The sequence below is a fragment of the Artemia sp. Qi Xiang Cuo genome, chromosome 12 (assembly GCF_049724085.1).
Source record: "Artemia sp. Qi Xiang Cuo chromosome 12, ASM4972408v1, whole genome shotgun sequence".
In the NCBI taxonomy this organism is placed as follows: domain Eukaryota; kingdom Metazoa; phylum Arthropoda; class Branchiopoda; order Anostraca; family Artemiidae; genus Artemia; species Artemia sp. Qi Xiang Cuo.
Genome location: NC_142805.1, coordinates 42,394,872 through 42,415,476, shown reverse-complemented (window position 1 = coordinate 42,415,476; position 20,605 = coordinate 42,394,872). Strand labels below are relative to the sequence as shown.

At 34.4% G+C, this 20,605-nt stretch overlaps 1 protein-coding gene across 1 annotated transcript in view; it reads right to left on the bottom strand.

The window, feature by feature from the left end:
• The window catches only part of LOC148946134 (uncharacterized), a 103,445-nt gene that overhangs the window by 14,875 nt on the left and 67,965 nt on the right, over positions 1–20,605 (bottom strand). Inside the window, exon 9 of the mRNA XM_089097616.1 lies at positions 18,783–18,899. Within this exon, the coding sequence (XP_088953742.1) occupies positions 18,783–18,899 (117 nt within the window). The remainder of the gene's footprint in view (positions 1–18,782; positions 18,900–20,605) is intronic.

The window sequence follows — 20,605 nt, the reverse complement described above, 5'->3', positions numbered from 1 at the left end:
TTTGAGTTATTCCTCAGAAAATTGACCCCTCTAAATATTTACTCAGAGGAGTGGGTGCTGAAATGTAAAACGTTACCTATTTGCCAATCATTTTCACAATTTTCAAGTTGAGATCCTTGAACACACTCCCTCCTTCTCAGTTTATTCTATGAAAGTGAGCTGTATTTGTTAGAGCTTCAGAATCATTACATATTTATTTAATTTAAGCACTTTTTTTCAGATATAATAATGTTTGGTGTGATTGATACGGAATATATTGGTCTGAAATATTCCTCAACTGGCATCATTTTCGAAGCAGCTATCTCACTCCTAGACAACCAACGACGTGAAATTCATTGCTATAAATGGAACATCAGATACAATATGTATAAGTACGAGAAAAACAGATGGCGTCCTACACTAAATTTTATAAATCGAAATGGCTTTTACGCTAAAACCATACGAGCACATACTGAAAATGGCTATAAAATACAACACGTACAAGAAGAAATTCAGGAAATATGCAGTTTTTTCGGTGTGCAAGCTGTTTATGTTAAGGGAAACGTGCCAACTGATAAACTCTTGCTAGAAAAATGTGATAAAAACATAGCATTATTCAATTTAGAAGACTTCAAATGTGAGAAATACCCGCATTCAGTCCATGACCCAGAAGATGAAGTTAGATATTTCGCACAATGGATACCGGAAAAGATACCTGACATGGAAAAATGCATCAGATATCAAAAGTCCTAAACTTGCTCCTCCTCATATCAAATGGATTAAGCTTCTTTTTTAATATGTCATTATTTTTTCAAATGTTTTTAAATATGTTTAAGCAATAAATATCTTAAGCCTCAACCGTTTTTATTCTTTAGAAATATCCGTCGCCATGAAAATTATACTTTCAGATTCAACAGGTCAGGGAAAAAGCTTTCAGGTTCAACATGTAGGAGAACCCTAAATGCTCATCCCTAAAAAAAGGTAAGTTAACCCTAAACGCTTAAAGAATTTCTCTGAAATCCCACTTTCAGGTTCAGCAAGTAGGAGAAACCTAAATGCTCATCCCTAAAAATGGTAAGTTAACCCTAAACGATTATTTAATTTATCTGAAATAACACTTTCAGATCCAACCGGTCAGCGAAAATTCTTTCAGTTTCAGCATGTAGGAGAACCCTAAATGCTCATCCCTAAAAAAGGTAAGTTAACCCTAAACGCTTAAAGAATTTCTCTGACATACCACGGTCAGGTTAAACATTGACTATAAAAATATAGGCAAAACAATAAAAAGGTAAGTGAACCTTAAACTATGAAAGAATGTCTATGAATTAACACTGTCAGATAAACACTGTAAGTGAACATAATTTAAGGTACAAAATTGAGGATAAACCTAACTTCTCATCCCTAAAAAAAGGTAAGTTAACCCTAAACGCTTAAAGAATTTCTCTGAAATCCCACTTTCAGATTCAACATGTAGGAGAACCCTAAATGCTCATCCCTAAAAAGGTAAGTTAACCCTAAACGCATAAAGAATTTCTCAGAAATCACACTTTCAGGTTAGGTCAGGTAGGACCCTGCCCCTCCGACCACAACCCCAAACGGTTCCCACCCCCCCTCCCCCCAACCCCCAGGCAGCCCTCCCGGCATCAAATGGTACCCAACTACCCCAAAGAACCCCCGGCTCCACAATCCACAACCCACCCCCCAAAGGCCCACACCCCGACCCCAAAGACCCACTCGGCTCCCAAAGGACCATACGGCGCTCAAATACCCCCTCCCGAACCCCCAAAGGCCCTCTCCGGGCCTCCCAAAGACTAACCGGGGACCCCAAAAGACCACCGGGCCCCCAAAGAGTCCTCCGGACCCCAAAAGACCCCTGAGTCCCCATTTTTTAATACTTTTTATGGCTTTATTATATCCTTTCAGGACAAACTATTTTCTTAATGTCCATCCTAAACACATTTTACAAGTTGAAGTACCCATCCCTTAACATTACTTTACAGCTCTTGAATGCACCAACACCAAGCAATACTTTTCAAAGGCATTTCAGAACAAGTTCCTTTCTTAATGTTCCTCCTAAACCCATTTTACAAGTTGAATTCCTCATCCTTTTTACCATAACTTTAGTATAATACTTTTTTGAATTCTCAAACACCAGGCAATACTTCTCAAATGACATTTCAGAAACTAATTTTCACATTGATGTGAAGGAAAGTTCAAGTTCCTTTCCTAACTATCCATATGAAAAGAAATAAGTTGCATATCAATTCAATTTTTTCAAGAAAAAATAAAAATTTTCCACTTCAGTTCAGATTTTTCTCAAAGAGATGGAAAAATTTAAAATACTCTTCCAAATTTTTCATAGAAGATGCAAAAAGTTCAAGTTCTCTTCTGAATTTTACCAAAGAACACAATTCAATTCTAATTTCTCCAGAGAAAATAAAAATCTTCCTCTGCAGTTCATAATTTCACAAAGACACAAAGAAATTTTAATTTCTCCTCTGAATTTTTGTAGAGGAAAGAAAAATTTATCCTATGATTGTGATTATTTTCCATGAAGATAAAAAGTTTCACTTTAATTCTATATTTTCTTAAATTCAATTCCGACCTCTCTCAAAGAGATCAAAAAATTTAAAGTTCTGTTCTAAATATTTTCCCGGGAGAAGAAAAGTTCAACTTCAATTCTGAATTTTCTCAATGAAAATGAAATAAGTTTTTTATCATTTCTATTTTCCCAAAATAAATATAAAAATTTTCCACTTCAGTTCAGATTTTTCTCAAAGAGATGAAGAAATACAAAATACTCTTCCAAATTTTTCATAGAAGTTAAAAAAGTTCAAGTTCTCTTCAGAATTTTACCAAAGAACACAATTCAATTCTAATTTCACAAGAGAAAACAAAATCTTCCACTTCAGTTCTTTATTTCACAATGACATAAAGAAATTTAAAGTTCAATTCTAAGTTTTTCGGTACACAAAATCAGAAAAATCTTCAATGTTCCTCTAGTACCTACGCAATTAGGCTAAAAATGAAGATATTTATGCACAGTTTCGACTCGATATGGCTAATTTTGCTAAAGACAAGCTATTTTCTTTCGAAAACACACAAAATCAGAAAAAATTTTCAATGTTCCTTTAGTACCTACACAATTAGGCTAAAAATGAAGATATTTATGCTCAGTTTCAACTCGCTATGGCTAAGTATGCTAAAGACAAGCTATTTCCTTGCGAAAACACACAAAATAAGAAAAAAATGTTCAATGTTCATTTAGTACCTACGCAATTAGACTAAAAATTAAGATATTTATGCTCAGTTTCAACTCGCTATGGCTAAGTTTGCTAAAGACAAGCTATTTCCTTGCGAAAACACAAACAAAATCAGAAAAAAATGTTAAATTTTCCTTTAGTACCTACGCAATTAGACTAAAAATGAAGATATTTATGCAGAGTTTCAACTAGCTATGGCTAAGTTTGCTAAAGACAAGCTATTTTCTTGCGAAAACACAAACAAAATCAGAAAAAATGTTCAATATTCCTTTAGTACCTACGCAATTAGGCTAAAAATGAAGATATTTATGCAGAGTTTCAACTAGCTATGGCTAAGTTTGCTAAAGACAAGCTATTTTCTTGCGAAAACACAAAATCAGAAAAAATGTTCAATATTCCTTTAGTACCTGCGCAATTAGGCTAAAAATGAAGATATTTATGACGAGTTTCAGCTAGCTATGGCTAAGTTTGCTAAAGACAAGCTATTTTCATGCGAAAACACAAACAAAATCAGAAAAATATTCAATGTTCCATTAGTACCTAAGCAATTAGACTAAAAATGAAGATATTTATGCAGAGTTTCAACTATATATGGCTAAGTTTGCTAAAGACAAGCTATTTTCTTGCGAAAAAACACATAATCAGAAAAAATATTCAATGTTCCTTTAGTACCTACACCATTAGTCTAAAAATAAAGATATTTATGCTAAGTTTCAACTAGCTATGAATAAGTTTGCTAAAGACAAGCTATTTTCTTGCGAAAACACAAACAAAAACAGAAAAAATGTTCAAATTTCCTTTACTACCCTCGCAATTACACTAAAAATGAAGATATGTATGCAGAGTTTCAACTATCTATGGCTAAGTTTGCTAAAGACAAGTTATTTTCTTGCGAACACACACAACATAAGAAAAAAATGTTAATCGGTTCACTCGTAACTACGCATTTAAGCTAAAAATGAAAATATTTATCCACTGTTTCAACTCGCTATGGCTAAGTTTACTAAAGACAAGCTATTTTCGTGCGAGAACACACAAACTCATAAAAAATATTCGTAGGTTAGGTTAAGTTAGATTAGGTTAGCCTACGTACGCGCGCATATAGGTTAGGTTAGGTTGGAGTAAGTTAGGTTAGGTTAAGTTAGGTTAGGTTAGAGCTAGGTTAGGCTAGGTTAGGTTAGATTAAGTTAGGTTAGGTTAAGTTAGGTTAGGCTAGGTTAGCCTACGTACGCGCGCGTACGTAGGCTAACCTAGCCTAACCTAACTTAACCTAACCTAACTTAATCTAACCTAACTTGACCTAACCTAACTTAATCTAACCTAACCTAACTTAACCTAACCTAACTTAATCCAACCTAACCTAACCTATATGCGCGCGTACGTAGGCTAACCTAATCTAACTTAACCTAACCCAACAATATTTTTTCTGATTTTGTGTGTTTTCGCAAGAAAATAGCTTGTCTTTAGCAAACTTAGCCATAGCTAGTTGAAACTGTGCATAAATATCTTCATTTTTAGCCTAATTGTGTAGGTACTAAAGGAACATTGAACATTTCTTCTGATTTTGTGTGTTTTCGCAAGAAAATAGCTTGTCTTTAGCAAACTTAGCCATAGATAGTTGAAACTCTGCATAAATATCTTAATTTTTAGTCTAATTGCGTAGGTAGTAAAGGAACTTTGAACATTTTTTCTGATTTTGTGTGTTTTTTCGCAAGAAAATAGCTTGTTTTTAGCAAACTTATTCATAGATAGTTGAAACTTAGCATAAATATCTTCATTTTTAGTCTAATTGCGTAGGTACTAAAGGAACATTGAACATTTTTTCTGTTTTTGTTTGTGTTTTCGCAAGAAAATAGCTTGTCTTTAGCAAACTTAGCCATAGATAGTTGAAACTCTGCATAAATATCTTCATTTTTAGTCTAATTGAATAGGTACAAATGTAACATTGAAAATTTTTCTGCTTTTGTTTGTGTTTTCGCATGAAAATAGCTTGTCTTTAGCAAAATTAGTCAAAGCTAGCTGAAACTCTGCATAAATATCTTCATTTTTAGCCTAATTGTGTAGGTACTAAAGGAATATTGAACATTTTTTCTGATTTTGTGTTTTCGCAAGAAAATAGCTTGTCTTTAGCAAACTTAGCCATAGATAGTTGAAACTCTGCATAAATATCTTCATTTAAGCCTAATTGCGTAGGTACTAAAGGAATATTGAATATTTTTTCTGATTTTGTTTGTGTTTTCGCAAGAAAATAGCTTGTCTTTAGCAAACTTAGCCATAGATAGTTGAAACTCTGCATAAATATCTTCATTTTGAGCCTAATTGAGTAGGTACTAAAGGAACATTGAACATTTTTTTTTCTGAGTTTGTTTGTGTTTTCGCAAGGAAATAGCTTGTCTTTAGCAAACTTAGCCATAGCGAGTTGAAACTGAGCATAAATATCTTCATTTTTAGTCTTTTTGTGTATTTACTAAATGAACATTGTAAATTTTTTCTTATTGTTTGTGTTTTCGCAAGGAAATAGCTTGTATTGAGCAAACTTAACCATATCGAGTTGAAACTGATAAGAGTTATATTCATTTTTAGACTAATCGTGTAGGTACTAAGGGAACATTGAAAATTTTTTAGTAGTGTTTGTGTTTTAGCACTTAAATAGATTGTCTTTAGAAAAATTAGCCATATCGAGTCGAAACTGTGCATAAATATCTTCATTTTTAGCCTAATTGCGTAGGTACTAGAGGAACATTGAAGATTTTTCTGATTTTGTATACCGAAAAACTTAGAATTGAACTTTAAATTTCTTTATGTCATTGTGAAATAAAGAACTGAAGTGGAAGATTTTGTTTTCTCTGGTGAAATTAGAATTGAATTGTGTTCTTTGGTAAAATTCTGAAGAGAACTTGAACTTTTTTAACTTCTATGAAAAATTTGGAAGAGTATTTTGTATTTCTTCATCTCTTTGAGAAAAATCTTAACTGAAGTGGAAAATTTTTATATTTATTTTGGGAAAATAGAAATGATCAAAAACTTATTTCATTTTCATTGAGAAAATTCAGAATTGAAGTTGAACTTTTCTTCTCTCGGGAAAATATTTAGAACAGAACTTTAAATTTTTTGATCTCTTTGAGAAAGGTTGGAATTGAATTTAAGAAAATATAGAATTAAAATGAAACTTTTTATCTTCATGGAAAATAATCACAATCATATGATAACTTTTTCTTTCCTCTACAAAAATTCAGAGGAGAAATTAAAATTTCTTTGTGTCTTTGTGAAATTATGAACTGTAGAGGAAGATTTTTATTTTCTCTGGAGAAATTAGAATTGAATTGTGTTCTTTGGTAAAATTCAGAAGAGAACTTGAACTTTTGCATCTTCTATGAAAAATTTAGAACAGTAATTTTAAATTTTTCCATCTCTTTGAGAAAAATCTGAACTGAAGTGGAAAATTTTTATTTTTTCTTGAAAAAATTGAATTGATATGTAACTTATTTATTTTCATATGGATAGTTAGGAAAGGAACTTGAACTTTCCTTCACATCAATGTGAAAATTAGTTTCTGAAATGTCATTTGAGAAGTATTGCTTGGTGTTGGAGCATTCAAAAAAGTAGTATACTAAAGTTATGGTAAAAAGGATGAGGAATTCAACTTGTAAAATGGGTTTAGGAGGAACATTAAGAAAGGAACTTGTTCTGAAATGTCTTTGAAAAGTATTGCTTGGTGTTGGAGCATTCAAGAGCTGTAAAGTAATGTTAAGGGATGGGTACTTCAACTTGTAAAATGGGTTTAGGATGGACATTAGGAAAATAGTTTGTCCTGAAAAGATATAATAAAGCCATAAAAAGTATTAAAAAAATGGGGACTCAGGGGTCGTTTGGGGGCCGGAGGACTCTTTGGGGGGCCCGGTGGTCTTTTGGGGTCCCCGGTTAGTCTTTGGGAGGCCCGGAGAGGGCCTGTGGGGGTCTGGGAGGGGGTAGTGGAGGACCGATTGGTCCGTTGGGAGTCCGGTGGACCTTTGGGGACCGGGTGTGGGCCTTTGGGTGTCCGGGGGTCCTTTGGGTGCCGGGTGGTCTTTGGGGTGGTTGGGCAACATTTGTGGCCGGGGGGGGTTCGTTGGGGGTTGGGGTTGGGGGGGTTGTACCCGTTGGGGGTTGTGGTCGTGGGGTCGGGGTCCTACCTGACCTAACCTGAAAGTGTGATTTCCGAGAAATTCTTTATGCGTTTAGGGTTAACTTACCTTTTTAGGGATGAGCATTTAGGGTTCTCCTACATGTTGAATCTGAAAGTGGGATTTCAGAAAAATTCTTTAATAGTTTAGGGTTAACTTACCTTTTTTAGGGATGAGCATTTAGGGTTCTCCTACATGCTGAAACTGAAAGATTTTTCCCAGACCGGTTGGATCTGAAATTGTAATTTCAGAGAAATTCTTTATGCGTTTAGGGTTAACTTACCTTTTTAGGGATGAGCAGTTAGGGTTCTCCTACATGTTGAATCTGAAAGTGGGATTTCAGAGAAATTCTTTAAGCGTTTAGGGGTAACTTACCTTTTTTAGGGATGAGCATTTAGGGTTCTCCTACATGATGAACCTGAAAGCTTGGTCACTTAACTGTTGGATCTGAAAGTGTAATTTCATAGAAATTCATTAAGCGTTTAGGGTTTACTTACCTTTTTTTTAGGGATGGTGATTTTGGGTTCTACTACATGCTGATACTGAAAGAGTGTTCACTGAGCTGTTGGATCTGAAAGTGTAATTTCAGAGAAAGTCTTTATGCGTTTAGGGTTAACTTACCTTTTTAGGGATGAGCATTTAGGGTTCTCCTACATGTTGAACCTGAAAGCTGTTTTCCCTGACCTGTTGAATCTGAAAGTATAATTTTCATGGCGACGGATTTTTCTAAAGAATAAAAACGGTTGAGGCTTAAGATATTTATTTCTTAAACATATTTAAAAACATTTGAAAAAATAATGACATATTAAAAAAAGAAGCTTAATCTATTTGATATGAGGAGGAGCAAGTTTAGGACTTTGGATATGTGATGCATTTTTCCATGTCAGGTATCTTTTCCGGTATCCATTGTGCGAAATATCTAACTTCATCTTCTGGGTCATGGACTGAATGCGGGTATTTCTCACATTTGAAGTCTTCTAAATTGAATAATGCTATGTTTTTATCACATTTTTCTAGCAAGAGTTTATCAGTTGGCACGTTTCCCTTAACATAAACAGCTTGCACGCCGAAAAAACTGCATATTTCCTGAATTTCTTCTTGTACATGTTGTATTTTATAGCCATTTTCATTATGTGCTCGTATGGTTTTAGCGTAAAAGCCATTTTGATTTATAAAATTTAGTGTAGGACCCCATCTGTTTTTCTCGTAATTATACATATTGTATCTGATGTTCCATTTATAGCAATGAACTTCATGTCGTTGGTTGTCTAGGAGTAAGAAAGCTGCTTCGAAAATGATGCCAGTTGAGGAATATTTCAGACCAATATATTCCGTGTCAATCACAGCAAACATTATTATATCTGAAAAAAAGTGCTTAAATTAAATAAATATGTAATGATTCTGAAACTCTAACAAATACAGCTCACTTTCATAGAATAAACTGAGAAGGAGGGAGTGTATTCAAAGATCTCAAGTTGAAAACTGTGAAAATGATTGGCAAATAGATAACATTTTACATTTCAGCACCCACTCCTCTGAGTAAATATTTAGAGGGGTGAATTTTCTGAGGACTAACTCAAAGCATTGTTATACGAGAATTCAGTTTGAATATGTAAAAGAGATTGAAGCAGGGTGTAATAGCTTCTATCACATTTAGATGGGGCATGGATCAATCATCTTGTGGAAATTTCTGTATGTAAGGAGAAATCTTTGTCGAAAGCAACCTAAACTCTGAAAACCATAGTTTGATTATAATTAATTCAACTTTTCTCGGGAATAAGTCAAAGCATTATTATATGAAGGTTCAGGTTTTTATTCAAGTGAAAGGCATAACTCACTAGCTTTTATTAAAATGTTATATCTAAAATCACTAAATGATGAAGAAGCAATTATCTTTTCTATTTCTAATAAAAGCGCTAACCCCCAACAAAAATCGTGGATTCACGCCTGGGAATATAAAAGAAACTTTATCGAAAGAAAGCTTGAAAATAATCTCTTTCTCTCCCTCCATACAGGTTACGAAACTACAATTCTAATTAGTGCTTAAAAGTGTTTTAATTTTGACGGAGAAACCCGTTGCCTGCCGTGTTTGTAAACCGGAAACAGGGTGACTGCTAATTTTAACCTTGCATAGAGCCTTGTGTCAAAACCAGAGCGGTTCATAGCTAAGAGATATGCAGAAGTTGATAAGGCTTACAGAAAGGCCAAATTTATCAAAAGGTATTTCTTTTTGCGGTGGTTAGGTTTTGAGGGTAAAATGAATATATTTTACGTTTTGCATTCAGTATGGTTTGTTGGGGGGGGGGGATTTAGCTGGAAATATAGAGGGAAGGAATTTATCGAAAAGAGAATTTCTTTTTGCGAGAATTTGGGATTGTATAGTTTGTTGTGGGGGGGGGGGGGAGGTTTTGAGGGTAAAGGAATATATTTACATTGACTATAAGGATTGTATGGTTTGGGGGGGGGGTTTGAGGGTAAAGGAATATATTTACGTTTTGTATTGAGTATGGTTTGTGGGGGGGGGGGTTTGAGGGTAAAGGAATATATTTACATTGAGTATAAAGATTGTATGGTTTGTTGGGGGGGGGATTTAGCTGGAAATATAGAGGGAGGGAATTTATCGAAAAAAGTATTTCTTTTTGCGATGGGGTTGTAAGACAATAGGGGGGGGGGGTTAGGTTTTGAGGGTAAAGGAATATATTTACATTGACTATAAAGATTGTATGGTTTGGGGGGGGGGGGTTGAGGGTAAAGGAATATATTTACATTGACTATAAAGATTGCATGGTTTGGGGGGGGGGGGTTTGAGGGATAAAGGAATATATTTGCGTTTTGTATTGAGTATGGTTTGTGGGGGGGGGGGGTTTGAGGGTAAGGGAATATATTTAAATTGAGTATAAAGATTGTATGGTTTGTTGGGGGGGGGGATTTAGTTGGAAATATAGAGGGAAGGAATTTATCGAAAAAAGTATTTCTTTTTGCGATGGGGTTGTAAGACAATAGGGGGGGGGATTAGGTTTTGAGGGTAAAGGAATATATTTACATTGACTATAAAGATTGTATGTAGTTTGGGGGAGGGGGTTTGAGGGTAAAGGAATATATTTACATTTTAGCTGAATATAAAGATTGTTTGGTGGTTAGGTTTGTTGGGGGGTGGGGGTTTGAGGGTAAAGGAATATATTTACATTTTAGCTGAATATAAAGATTGTTTGGTGGTTAGGTTTGTTGGGGGGGGGTTTGAGGGTATAGGAATATATATACGTTTTGCATTGAGTATGGTTTGTGGGGGGGGGGGTTTGAGGGTAAAGGAATATATTTACATTTTAGCTGAATATATTGGAGGATGTCCAAGGAAAATTTGTTTTAAAATAAAAATGAACTTACATTGCTAATTGAGGCTGCCAAGGCCTCAAGCTCATCAATTATGTTAATTGTTTTATCCATTGTCAGGTTGTTTGCACTGTGTCAAAATACTTTCTGATAATTTAGTCACATTGCATGTCCTTTATATACGAAATATCTAGGTCAAATTGCTATGTAACGGGGCAAACAAAGCCCTCTGATTGGTTGAGAAGGGGGATGTAACCGACTCGCTGATTGGCTGAGAAGGAAACACATGATCTAACTGTTTCCGGGAACTCGTAACATATGGCTCGAATAACAATAACAAATACTATTTCTGGATCATAACATCTGCCTCGAACCGGAAGGAAGTGTCATTAACTCTTTCCGGGAACCTCATAACATCTGGCTCGAATAACAATAACAAATACTATTTCTGGATCATAACATCTGCCTCGAACAGGAAGGAAGTGTCATTAACTTTGCTTCGAACGACAACAACATTGACCCCATTAACCACGTGTTCTCTCTATTGACTCTGTTCAAAACAACAACAACATTGACCTTGGCATTTGCATCGAGCAACAACAAGAAGGAAGTGTCATTGACCTGCCCCCATGAGACTCAATAATCCATAAAAAAATCAAATAATCAACACACATAACCATCCATGAAAACAGACATAAATGTGACAAACTTCCTGTTTTTTCATTCTCACTGAGAAAATCCATAAAACCATCCATAAATGTGACAAAATTCCTGTTTTTCAAATTCTCACTGACAAAGTCCATAAACCACGTGGTTCTATGCCCATATATGGTGTGGGTACCGGAGATATTATGGCATCTCTACTTGGATACTTAATCATTTGTTTTTAGTATTTTTGTAGTGATGATTTCTAATAAATTTAATGTTATTGCTAAGTTGGATTACTTTAACCGACAGAAAAGTCAGGAATGAGTCAAAGAGCCGGGGAAAAGTGACCAAAGAATCAGGAGTAAGCTTGTCCAATGGCCCCGAAAAAACCCCATTGTTTTGAGGAGAGGCGAATATTTCTACTTCTTTTTTCTTCCTTTGTACTTCCTCAATTTTAGAGTGGGTCCTTGAATTCAGTTTTTCTTGCTTTTCCTACCTATGCTGAAGTAATAAAGCAGTATAGATTAATGCAGTATTTATCGATACTAATTGCAAAGATCGCTACAAATTAGGAAGTTGAGCTCATATCCAACATTTCGCATTTCCTTAAAAAAAAGTCTGTAAAACCTCGGCGATCGTCATGATTTTCTTTTGTGTTGAAGGGTCTCCTGAAAAACCCGTAGAAGTCGCAACGCTGCTTAAATCCCTTTTAACCCTTGATTCACACCACTGCGTTTTCACACAAAAATAGTCGATTTAGCATAATTCGTCAGATTTCATCCATTTTTTGCAACAAGTTTATGCGTCATAGCGGTCTAACGGCTGCGTCGAAATGTTTCAACTGAGCCGTTAAAAAAACGCATCCGTTATTTTGACCTGAACCTTTTTTAAACCAAAGAATCTATGTAACTGAGAAATTAGTTGTATTTTTCAGACACCCATTAGTATATGACAAATATACGACCATTAATATTCATATACTATTAATACAAGACAATATCTTATGTAATACTAGTTTTCGGGCTTTAACGCAGTAACTAATCGTTTTTGAGCGCACTTGCTCTGCGATGTTCCTGCTTCCGGTAATATATATATATATATATATATATATATATATATATATATATATATATATATATATATATATATATATATATATATATATATATATATATATATATATATATATATATATATATATATATATATATATATATATATATATATATATATATATATATATATATATATATATATATATATATATATATATATATAAAAAAAAAAAAAAAAAAAAAAAAAAAAATATATATATATATATATATATATATATATATATATATATATATATATATATAAATATATATATAAATATATATATATATATATACATATATACATATATATATATATATATATATATATATATATATATATATATATATATATATATATATATATATATATATATATATATATATATATATATATATATATATATATATATATATATATATATATATATATATATATATATATATATATATATATATATATATATATATATATATATATATATATATATATAGAAAAAAACTATACCAGTGTGAGCCGAGGGTAACTAATGGGTTCATTTTAGGCAGAGTAATGCCCACCAGAATATAGTCACATCACGTTGCCTAAATTATTGGCTATCGTCGTGTTTTTAATTCGCAAAAAAAAACAATTTTTTGCATGAAACATGCTTATGCTAACCACTTTTGATGGGTAAATGATGATGGATAAACAAATTTGGTTTGTTTGGATCCAGCATAAATAAATAGACTTTCTTACTTTACATACTGGTATCAAAATTCCATTTTTATAGTTTTGACCCCTATTGACAAGGGTCCCTCTTTACTTACCTTTAAATCATAGGCAGCACAATCGCACTGCCTAAGCAAAGAAATGTATTATTATTATTTTGTTTCAATACCAAGGGCACTTCGTATCGAGGGAGTTGTTGTAGAAACTTCGAAAAGGGCTCATTCGATTGGAAATTGGAACGGCTAGTGCCTTTTTTAATAGTCGAAAGTGACTGGAAGGCAGAAAACACCCCCTCCACGCCCATCATTTCCCCAAACACATCCAATCAAAATTTTGAGAGAGCCATTTTGTTCAGCGTAGTTGGTTTCCAGATGGAAATTATGTTTTTGAGGAGGACACTCCCCCAAAACCCCCAGGGCAAGGTTTTTAAGTTATGCCCTGGGGGCATATAAGAACGAGGCTGGCACAATGTATTATTAATTTTTTGTTTCCTTTGGACCAGGGCACTTCGTATTGAAGAAGTTGTCGTAAAAACTTCGAAAAGGACTCATTCGATTGGAAATTGGAGTGGCTTGTGCCCTTTTTAATAGTCGAAAGTGATTGGAAGGCAACTAACACCCCTTCCACGCCCACCATTTTCCGAGATACATCTAATCAAAATTTTGAGATAGCCATTTTGTTCAGCGTGGTTGATTTCCAGATAGAAATTATATTTTTGAGGATATTCCCCCACAGCCCTCAGGGCAAGGGTTGTAAGCTATTCCCTGGGGGCATATAAGGTTTTTATAGAATGCGTTGTCGTAGAAACTTCAAAAAATGCTCATTCGATTGGAAATTCAAAGGGCTAGTGCCCTTTCTAATAGTCGAAAGTGATTAGAAGGTAACTAACACCCCTTCCACGCCCACCATTTCCCAAACACATCCAATCAAAATTTTGAGATAGCCATTTTGTTACACACAGTTTAATCTTCAGGAGATCATACCTTTAAGCACGCCACTCCCTCCACAGTCTTCAGGGCAAGGGTTATAAGTTATGGCCTTGGGTCATATAAGTTTGTTTTGAAATCTTTGTCGTAGAAACTTGAAAAAGGGCACATTCGATCGGAAATTCAAAGGGCTAGTGCACTTTTTAATAGTCGAGTGATTTGAGGGCAACTAACCCCCCTCTCACGCCCACTTTTTCCCCAAACACATCCAATCAAAATTTTAAGATACCCATTGTATTCAGCGTAGTTGATTTCCAGATAGAAAATATGTTTTTGAGGAGGACACTCCCCAACAGCCCTCAGGGCAAGGGTTGTAAACTATGCCCCGGGGCATATAAGGTTTTTTATAGAAAGCGTTGTCGTAGAAACTTCAAAAAAGGCTCATTCTACTGGAAATTCAAAGGGCTAGTGCCGTTTTTAATTTTCGAAAGTGATTGGAGGGCGACTAAACCCCCTTTGAAGCCCACCATTTCCCCAAACACATCCAATCAACATTTTAAGATAGCCATTATGTTCAACGTAGTTGAAAGTTCTGGAAATTAGGTCTTTAAGGATGACAACCCCCCCCCCCAAAGAGCCCTCAGGGCAAGGGTTGTAAGTTATGCCCTGGGGGTATATAAGGTTTTTATGGAACGCGTTGTCGTAGAAACTTCAAAAGGGACTCATTCGATTGGAAATTGAAATGGCTAGCGCCCTTTTTAATAGTCGAAACTGATTGGTAGGCAACTAACACCCCTTTCGCGCCCACCATTTCCCCAAACACATCCAATCAAAATTTTTAAATAACCATTTTGTTTTAAGCAGTTCGGAGTTAAGAAAATTAAACCATTTGAGCAGGATAATCCCCCGGCAGTCTTCAGGGAACGGTTTTTAAGTTATTCCCTGGGAGTTTGCAAGTTTTTATTGAAATCTTTGTCGTATAAACTTGAAAAAGAGCTCTTTCGATTGGAAATTCAAAGGGCTAGTTCCCTCTTTAATAGTCGAGTGATTTGAGGGCAACTAACCCCCCCCCCCTCACGCCCACCTTTTCCCCAAACACATCCAATCAAAATTTTTAGATACCCATTTTGTTCAACGTAGTTGAAAGTTTTGGAAATTAGGTCTTTAAGGATGACAAACCCTCCCCCCCCCCCACAGCCCTCAGGGCAAGGTTTGTAAGTTATGCCCTAGGGGCATGTAAGGTTTTATAGAAAGCGATTTTGTAAAAACATCAAAAAGGGCTCAATCAATTGGAAATTGAAACGGCTAGTGCCCTTTTCATAGTTGAAAGTGATTGAAGGGCAACTAACCCCCCTCTCACATCCACCAGTTCCCCAAACATATCCAATCAAAATTTTGAGATACCCATTTTGTTCAACGTAGTCGCAAGTTCTGGAAATTAGGTCTTTTAGAATGACAACCCCATCAGAGCGATCAGTGCAAGGATTGTAAGTTATGCCCCGGGGGCGTATAAGGTTTATATAGAAAGTTGTTGTAGAAATTTCAAAAAGGGCTCATTTGTTTGGAAATTTAAATTGCCCTTTTTAATAGTCGACAGTGAGTGGAGAGTAATTGACCCCCCCTCTCACGCCCACCATTTCTCCAAACACATTCATCGAAATTTAGAGATAGCCATTTTGTTCAACGTAGTTGAAAGTTCTGGAAATTATATATTTAAGGATGTCAAACCCCCTCAAAGCCCTCAGTGCAAAGGTTGTAAGTTATGCCCTGGGGGCATATAAGGTTTATATAGAAAGTTGTTGTAGAAATTTCAAAAAGGACTCATTTGTTTGGAAATTAATATTTCTCTTTTTAATAGTCGAAAGTGATTGGAGGGTAACTAACCACCCTCTCACGCCCACCATTCCCCCAAACACATCCAATCAACATTTTCAGATAACCATTTTGTTCAACGTAGTAGAAAGTTCTGGAAATTAGGTCTTTGAGGATGACCACCTACCCCCCCCCCCCCGCCCAGCCCTCAGGGCAATGGTTGTAAGTTATGCCCTGGCGGCGTATAAGGTTTTTATTGGAAGCGTTGTCGTAGAAACTTCAAAAGGGCTCATTTGATTAGAAACTGAAAGGGCTAGTGCCTTTTCTAACAGTTGAAAGCGATTGGAGAGCGACTAACGCCCCTCTCACGCCAACCATTTCCCATACATATCCAATCAAAATTTCGAGATAGCCATTTTGTTTAACGTAGTTGAAAGTTCTGGAAATTAGGTCTTTGAGGATGACAACCATCGTAACAACTTGTAGGGTAAGGGTTTTAATTTTTGCCCTGGAGGTATTTAAGGTGTTTATAGAAAGCGTTGTTGTAGAAACTCAAAAAGGGCTCATTCAATTGGAAATCCAAAGGCCTAGTGCCCTTTTTAATAGTCGAAAGTGATTGGAAGGCTTGAAATTTTTATAGTAAAGATCGATGTGAGTATAATGTATGATTTTTGTTGTTGTTTAGACCAGGGCACTTCGTATCGAAGGAGTTGTCCTAGGAACTTCGAGAAGGGCTCATCGATTGAAAATAGAAAGGGTTGATCCCCTTTTTAATAGTCGAAAGTGATTGGAGGGCAACTAATCCCCCTCCCACGCCCACCTTCCCATTTGCCTTTATGTTTAAAAACCAAATGTTGCCGTGAGATTCAATCAAAATAAACTGTGTTAATGCTAATTCCCAATAGGCTAAGGCATCTCAGCAGTATCCCAAGAACGACTGAGGGTACTATGTTCAAAGTTTCGGGGCTACTTCTGCTCTTAAAATTTAACCAAGTCAAAATAGCGTAAGTGTATCCAAGCTATCAAAGAAAGTAAGCAGATCTTTTTGCGAATGGTATCAGGTTTTCCATTTCAGGTCAACTAGAGGATGTATGAAACAAAAACTAATAAGTACTATTTGTGTCCAGATTTTTAAAAGGGTTTATGTTGTTAAAAATTGCCGAAAATTCTTCTCCACTATGCAAATAGCTGCCGAAAGTACAAATTCTTAAAAAAATGAACAGATTTAAAGTATTATTTTCTTTGTCCCTGAAAAGACCCTGTCAATATAGAACGAACAGTAATTAATTAAAAACTTTTTCCACAAAATGGGTTTTTCAAAGAAAAGTAAAAAACTCCATTGAACAAAAAATGAGCAAAAATAAAATCAAATAATCTACCAAGCGTGAAACTACCACAAATCAGCATCGATAAATAAATAAAACCCAAAACGAACAGAAATTACAATAAAAAATCCAGTCAAACTCAAAACGAGCAAAAATTAACATAAGTTGGGCTCAAAACCCCTATGCCTTCCCAGGGCCAGAACATATTTTGCACTTTACTGAAAAAAATACAAATGAATGTGCATTGTCAGTGTTTATACATATACTGATATTTAGTAATCAAAATCTTAATATTATTTGATTTATTAAAGTTATAAAAGTAAAAACATAGTTCTTTACTTTTCTTTGAAAACCCTATTTTGCGTAACGTTTTTTAATTAATACCATGAAAAGAATGGATTTACCTTGTTCTGAAAGATATTATGGCTTGAAACTTTAAGTTGGTGTGGGAAATCGTTAATACAAAATGGACCACTATAATGCGACCTAAATAGTTGAGACTACAGTCTGAAGATGTATTATCACTGTTCAACCAGTAGAATCAAATTTTAACATGATACGAATTGAACGAAGCTATCTCAGTTTGTACTACCATGAATCAGTCTTCCTTAGCAATGGCTCTCTTCTTGCATTTGTTCTCTGCAGCCGAGCCATGTTTTACCCCACTGCATTACCATCCATGATGGTCCACCAATGTTAGCCATGTTCCACCGCACAATAGGTTTTGGGCTATTGGCTTTCATCTTTTAAATCATCTTTTCAATGCGACTCTTTCCACCACAGGCTCTCATGTTCTGCGGTGGAACACCATTTCCCACTGCGCAAAGTTTTGCCACACTCCATCCAGCTAAATCATACTCCCCCACGTTAGATTGTGTTGCTTCACACGGCGCCGTACCACATCCAAGTCCATCATAACGTACCAGATTCCATCCCACGACATTAAGCTCCACCACGCCATGACATGTTCTACTGTGTTTCGCGTCATTATACAACGTCGTACGTTCTCTTCGTATTTATGTTTACACAATAACGATTTAATTTCTTCCTTTTCGTCTTTTTGTTTAAGGAGTAACCGTAAGCGACAATGTAGACTCAAAATAATGTAAAAAAATAAGGCCTTTACTCTCCGACATTTTTAGATTTTTATAACGTCCTGACTTAATTTAACTATACTTGACGTAATTGTATTATAGTTATTGAATTTTTAGTATAATTTCTTTTTTTATGAGATAAAACGTTTTCCGTTGCAATTATTGTTTTGATTTCGTTTAGTGTTGGGAATAGATTAGAATTTAGACTCTTTTGGAAACCTCACTTTCCACATGACATTGCGTCACGTAGGTAGATATTCATGGACTGTAACGCTACTTCTGAAAACTCTATTATCACTAAACAAGGACGCAACCAGAAGTTAGTAAAACAATTTTTTTACTGTTTTTAAATGATTAAAAAAAGCTGAAATAGCAAACGTTTCTATAAACCATTCTACTAATTATTTCAGGTTAGAAATTAATAACAAAAACTTACCATACACAGCTTTTCCTCCATTTGATACCAGCCCACATTGGATCATGTTTAACATTGCTAATTCAAAAATGACTGTTTTTCCACTACCAGTGGGCGCTGAAACAAAAAGGTCACGATCTAAAAGAAATAAATGTTAAGAATCTAGCCACCCTCTCAACACCTTTGCACTCCCGAAAGCCCTTTGGTTTGACCTTAGAATGGTCAAAAGGAGAAAAAAACATATTTCCAGCAATCCTTGGTTTATGAGCTGAAAATTTTGCAAATAGCTAATTTTAAATCAAAGGCTTTCATAAATAAATTTTAATTCAAAAGTGGGCAGGTTTTATGCTATTGGGATAAAAATCAGGCAAATATTTCGGTCAACATAATTGCAGGGCCCTTGGGACCGACCCATTTCAAACAGTGATGAGTAAAAAACTGATGAGTAAAAGTATCTAAATACAAATATAAATTACTGGGCCTTAAATATATTTAAATAGTATTTCCAAAAACGTAATTAAACATGTATTTTTCACTTAAACACTAAAATACGTATTTAAATACCCACATACACCGGAACTAAAACAGGTAGATGAATAATTTAGAAAGGATTTTTAGCAAGGTAAGCACATGAGTTTGGAACAAACACCTTACCTCTTTAAAAAACCGTAGAATCTCTGATTTTAAAGAAGAGTCAGAGTATTCAGACTCAGTATTATTTGCAGGATTTTGGTAGAGCCGTCATATATAATATATATATATATATATATATATATATATATATATATGTGTGTGTGTGTGTGTGTGTGTGTGTGTGTGTGTGTGTGTGTGTGTGTGTGTGTGTGTGTGTGTGTGTGTGTGTGTGTGTGTGTGTGTGTGTGTGTGTGTGTGTGTGTGTGTGTGTGTGTGTGTGTGTGTGTGTGTGTGTGTGTGTGTGTGTGTGTGTGTGTGTGTGTGTGTGTGTGTGTGTGTGTGTGTGTGTGTGTGTGTGTGTGTGTGTGTGTGTGTGTGTGTGTGTGTGTGTGTGTGTGTGTGTGTGTGTGTGTGTGTGTGTGTGTGTGTGTGTGTGTGTGTGTGTGTGTGTGTGTGTGTGTGTGTGTGTGTGTGTGTGTGTGTGTGTGTGTGTGTGTGTGTGTGTGTGTGTGTGTGTGTGTGTGTGTGTGTGTGTGTGTGTGTGTGTGTGTGTGTGTGTGTGTGTGTGTGTGTGTGTGTGTGTGTGTGTGTGTGTGTGTGTGTGTGTGTGTGTGTGTGTGTGTGTGTGTATATACATATATATTTATATATTTATATATTTATATATATATATATATATATATATATATATATATATATATATATATATATATATATATATATATATATATATATATATATATATATATATATATATATATAAATATATAAATATATATATATATATATGTATATATATATATATATATATATATATATATAAATATATATATATATATATATATATATATATATATATATATATATATATATATATATATATATATATATATATATATATATATATATATATATATATATATATATATATATATATATATATATATATATATATATATATATATATATATATATATATATATATATATATATATATATATATATATATATATATATATATATATATATATATATATATATATATATATATATATATATATATATATATATATATATATATATATATATATATATATATATATATATATATATATATATATATATATATATATATATATATATATATATATATATATATATCTCAGTGTTACTTGTTTTTTTTTTATTTAGCGATACCAAAGCATCTATTG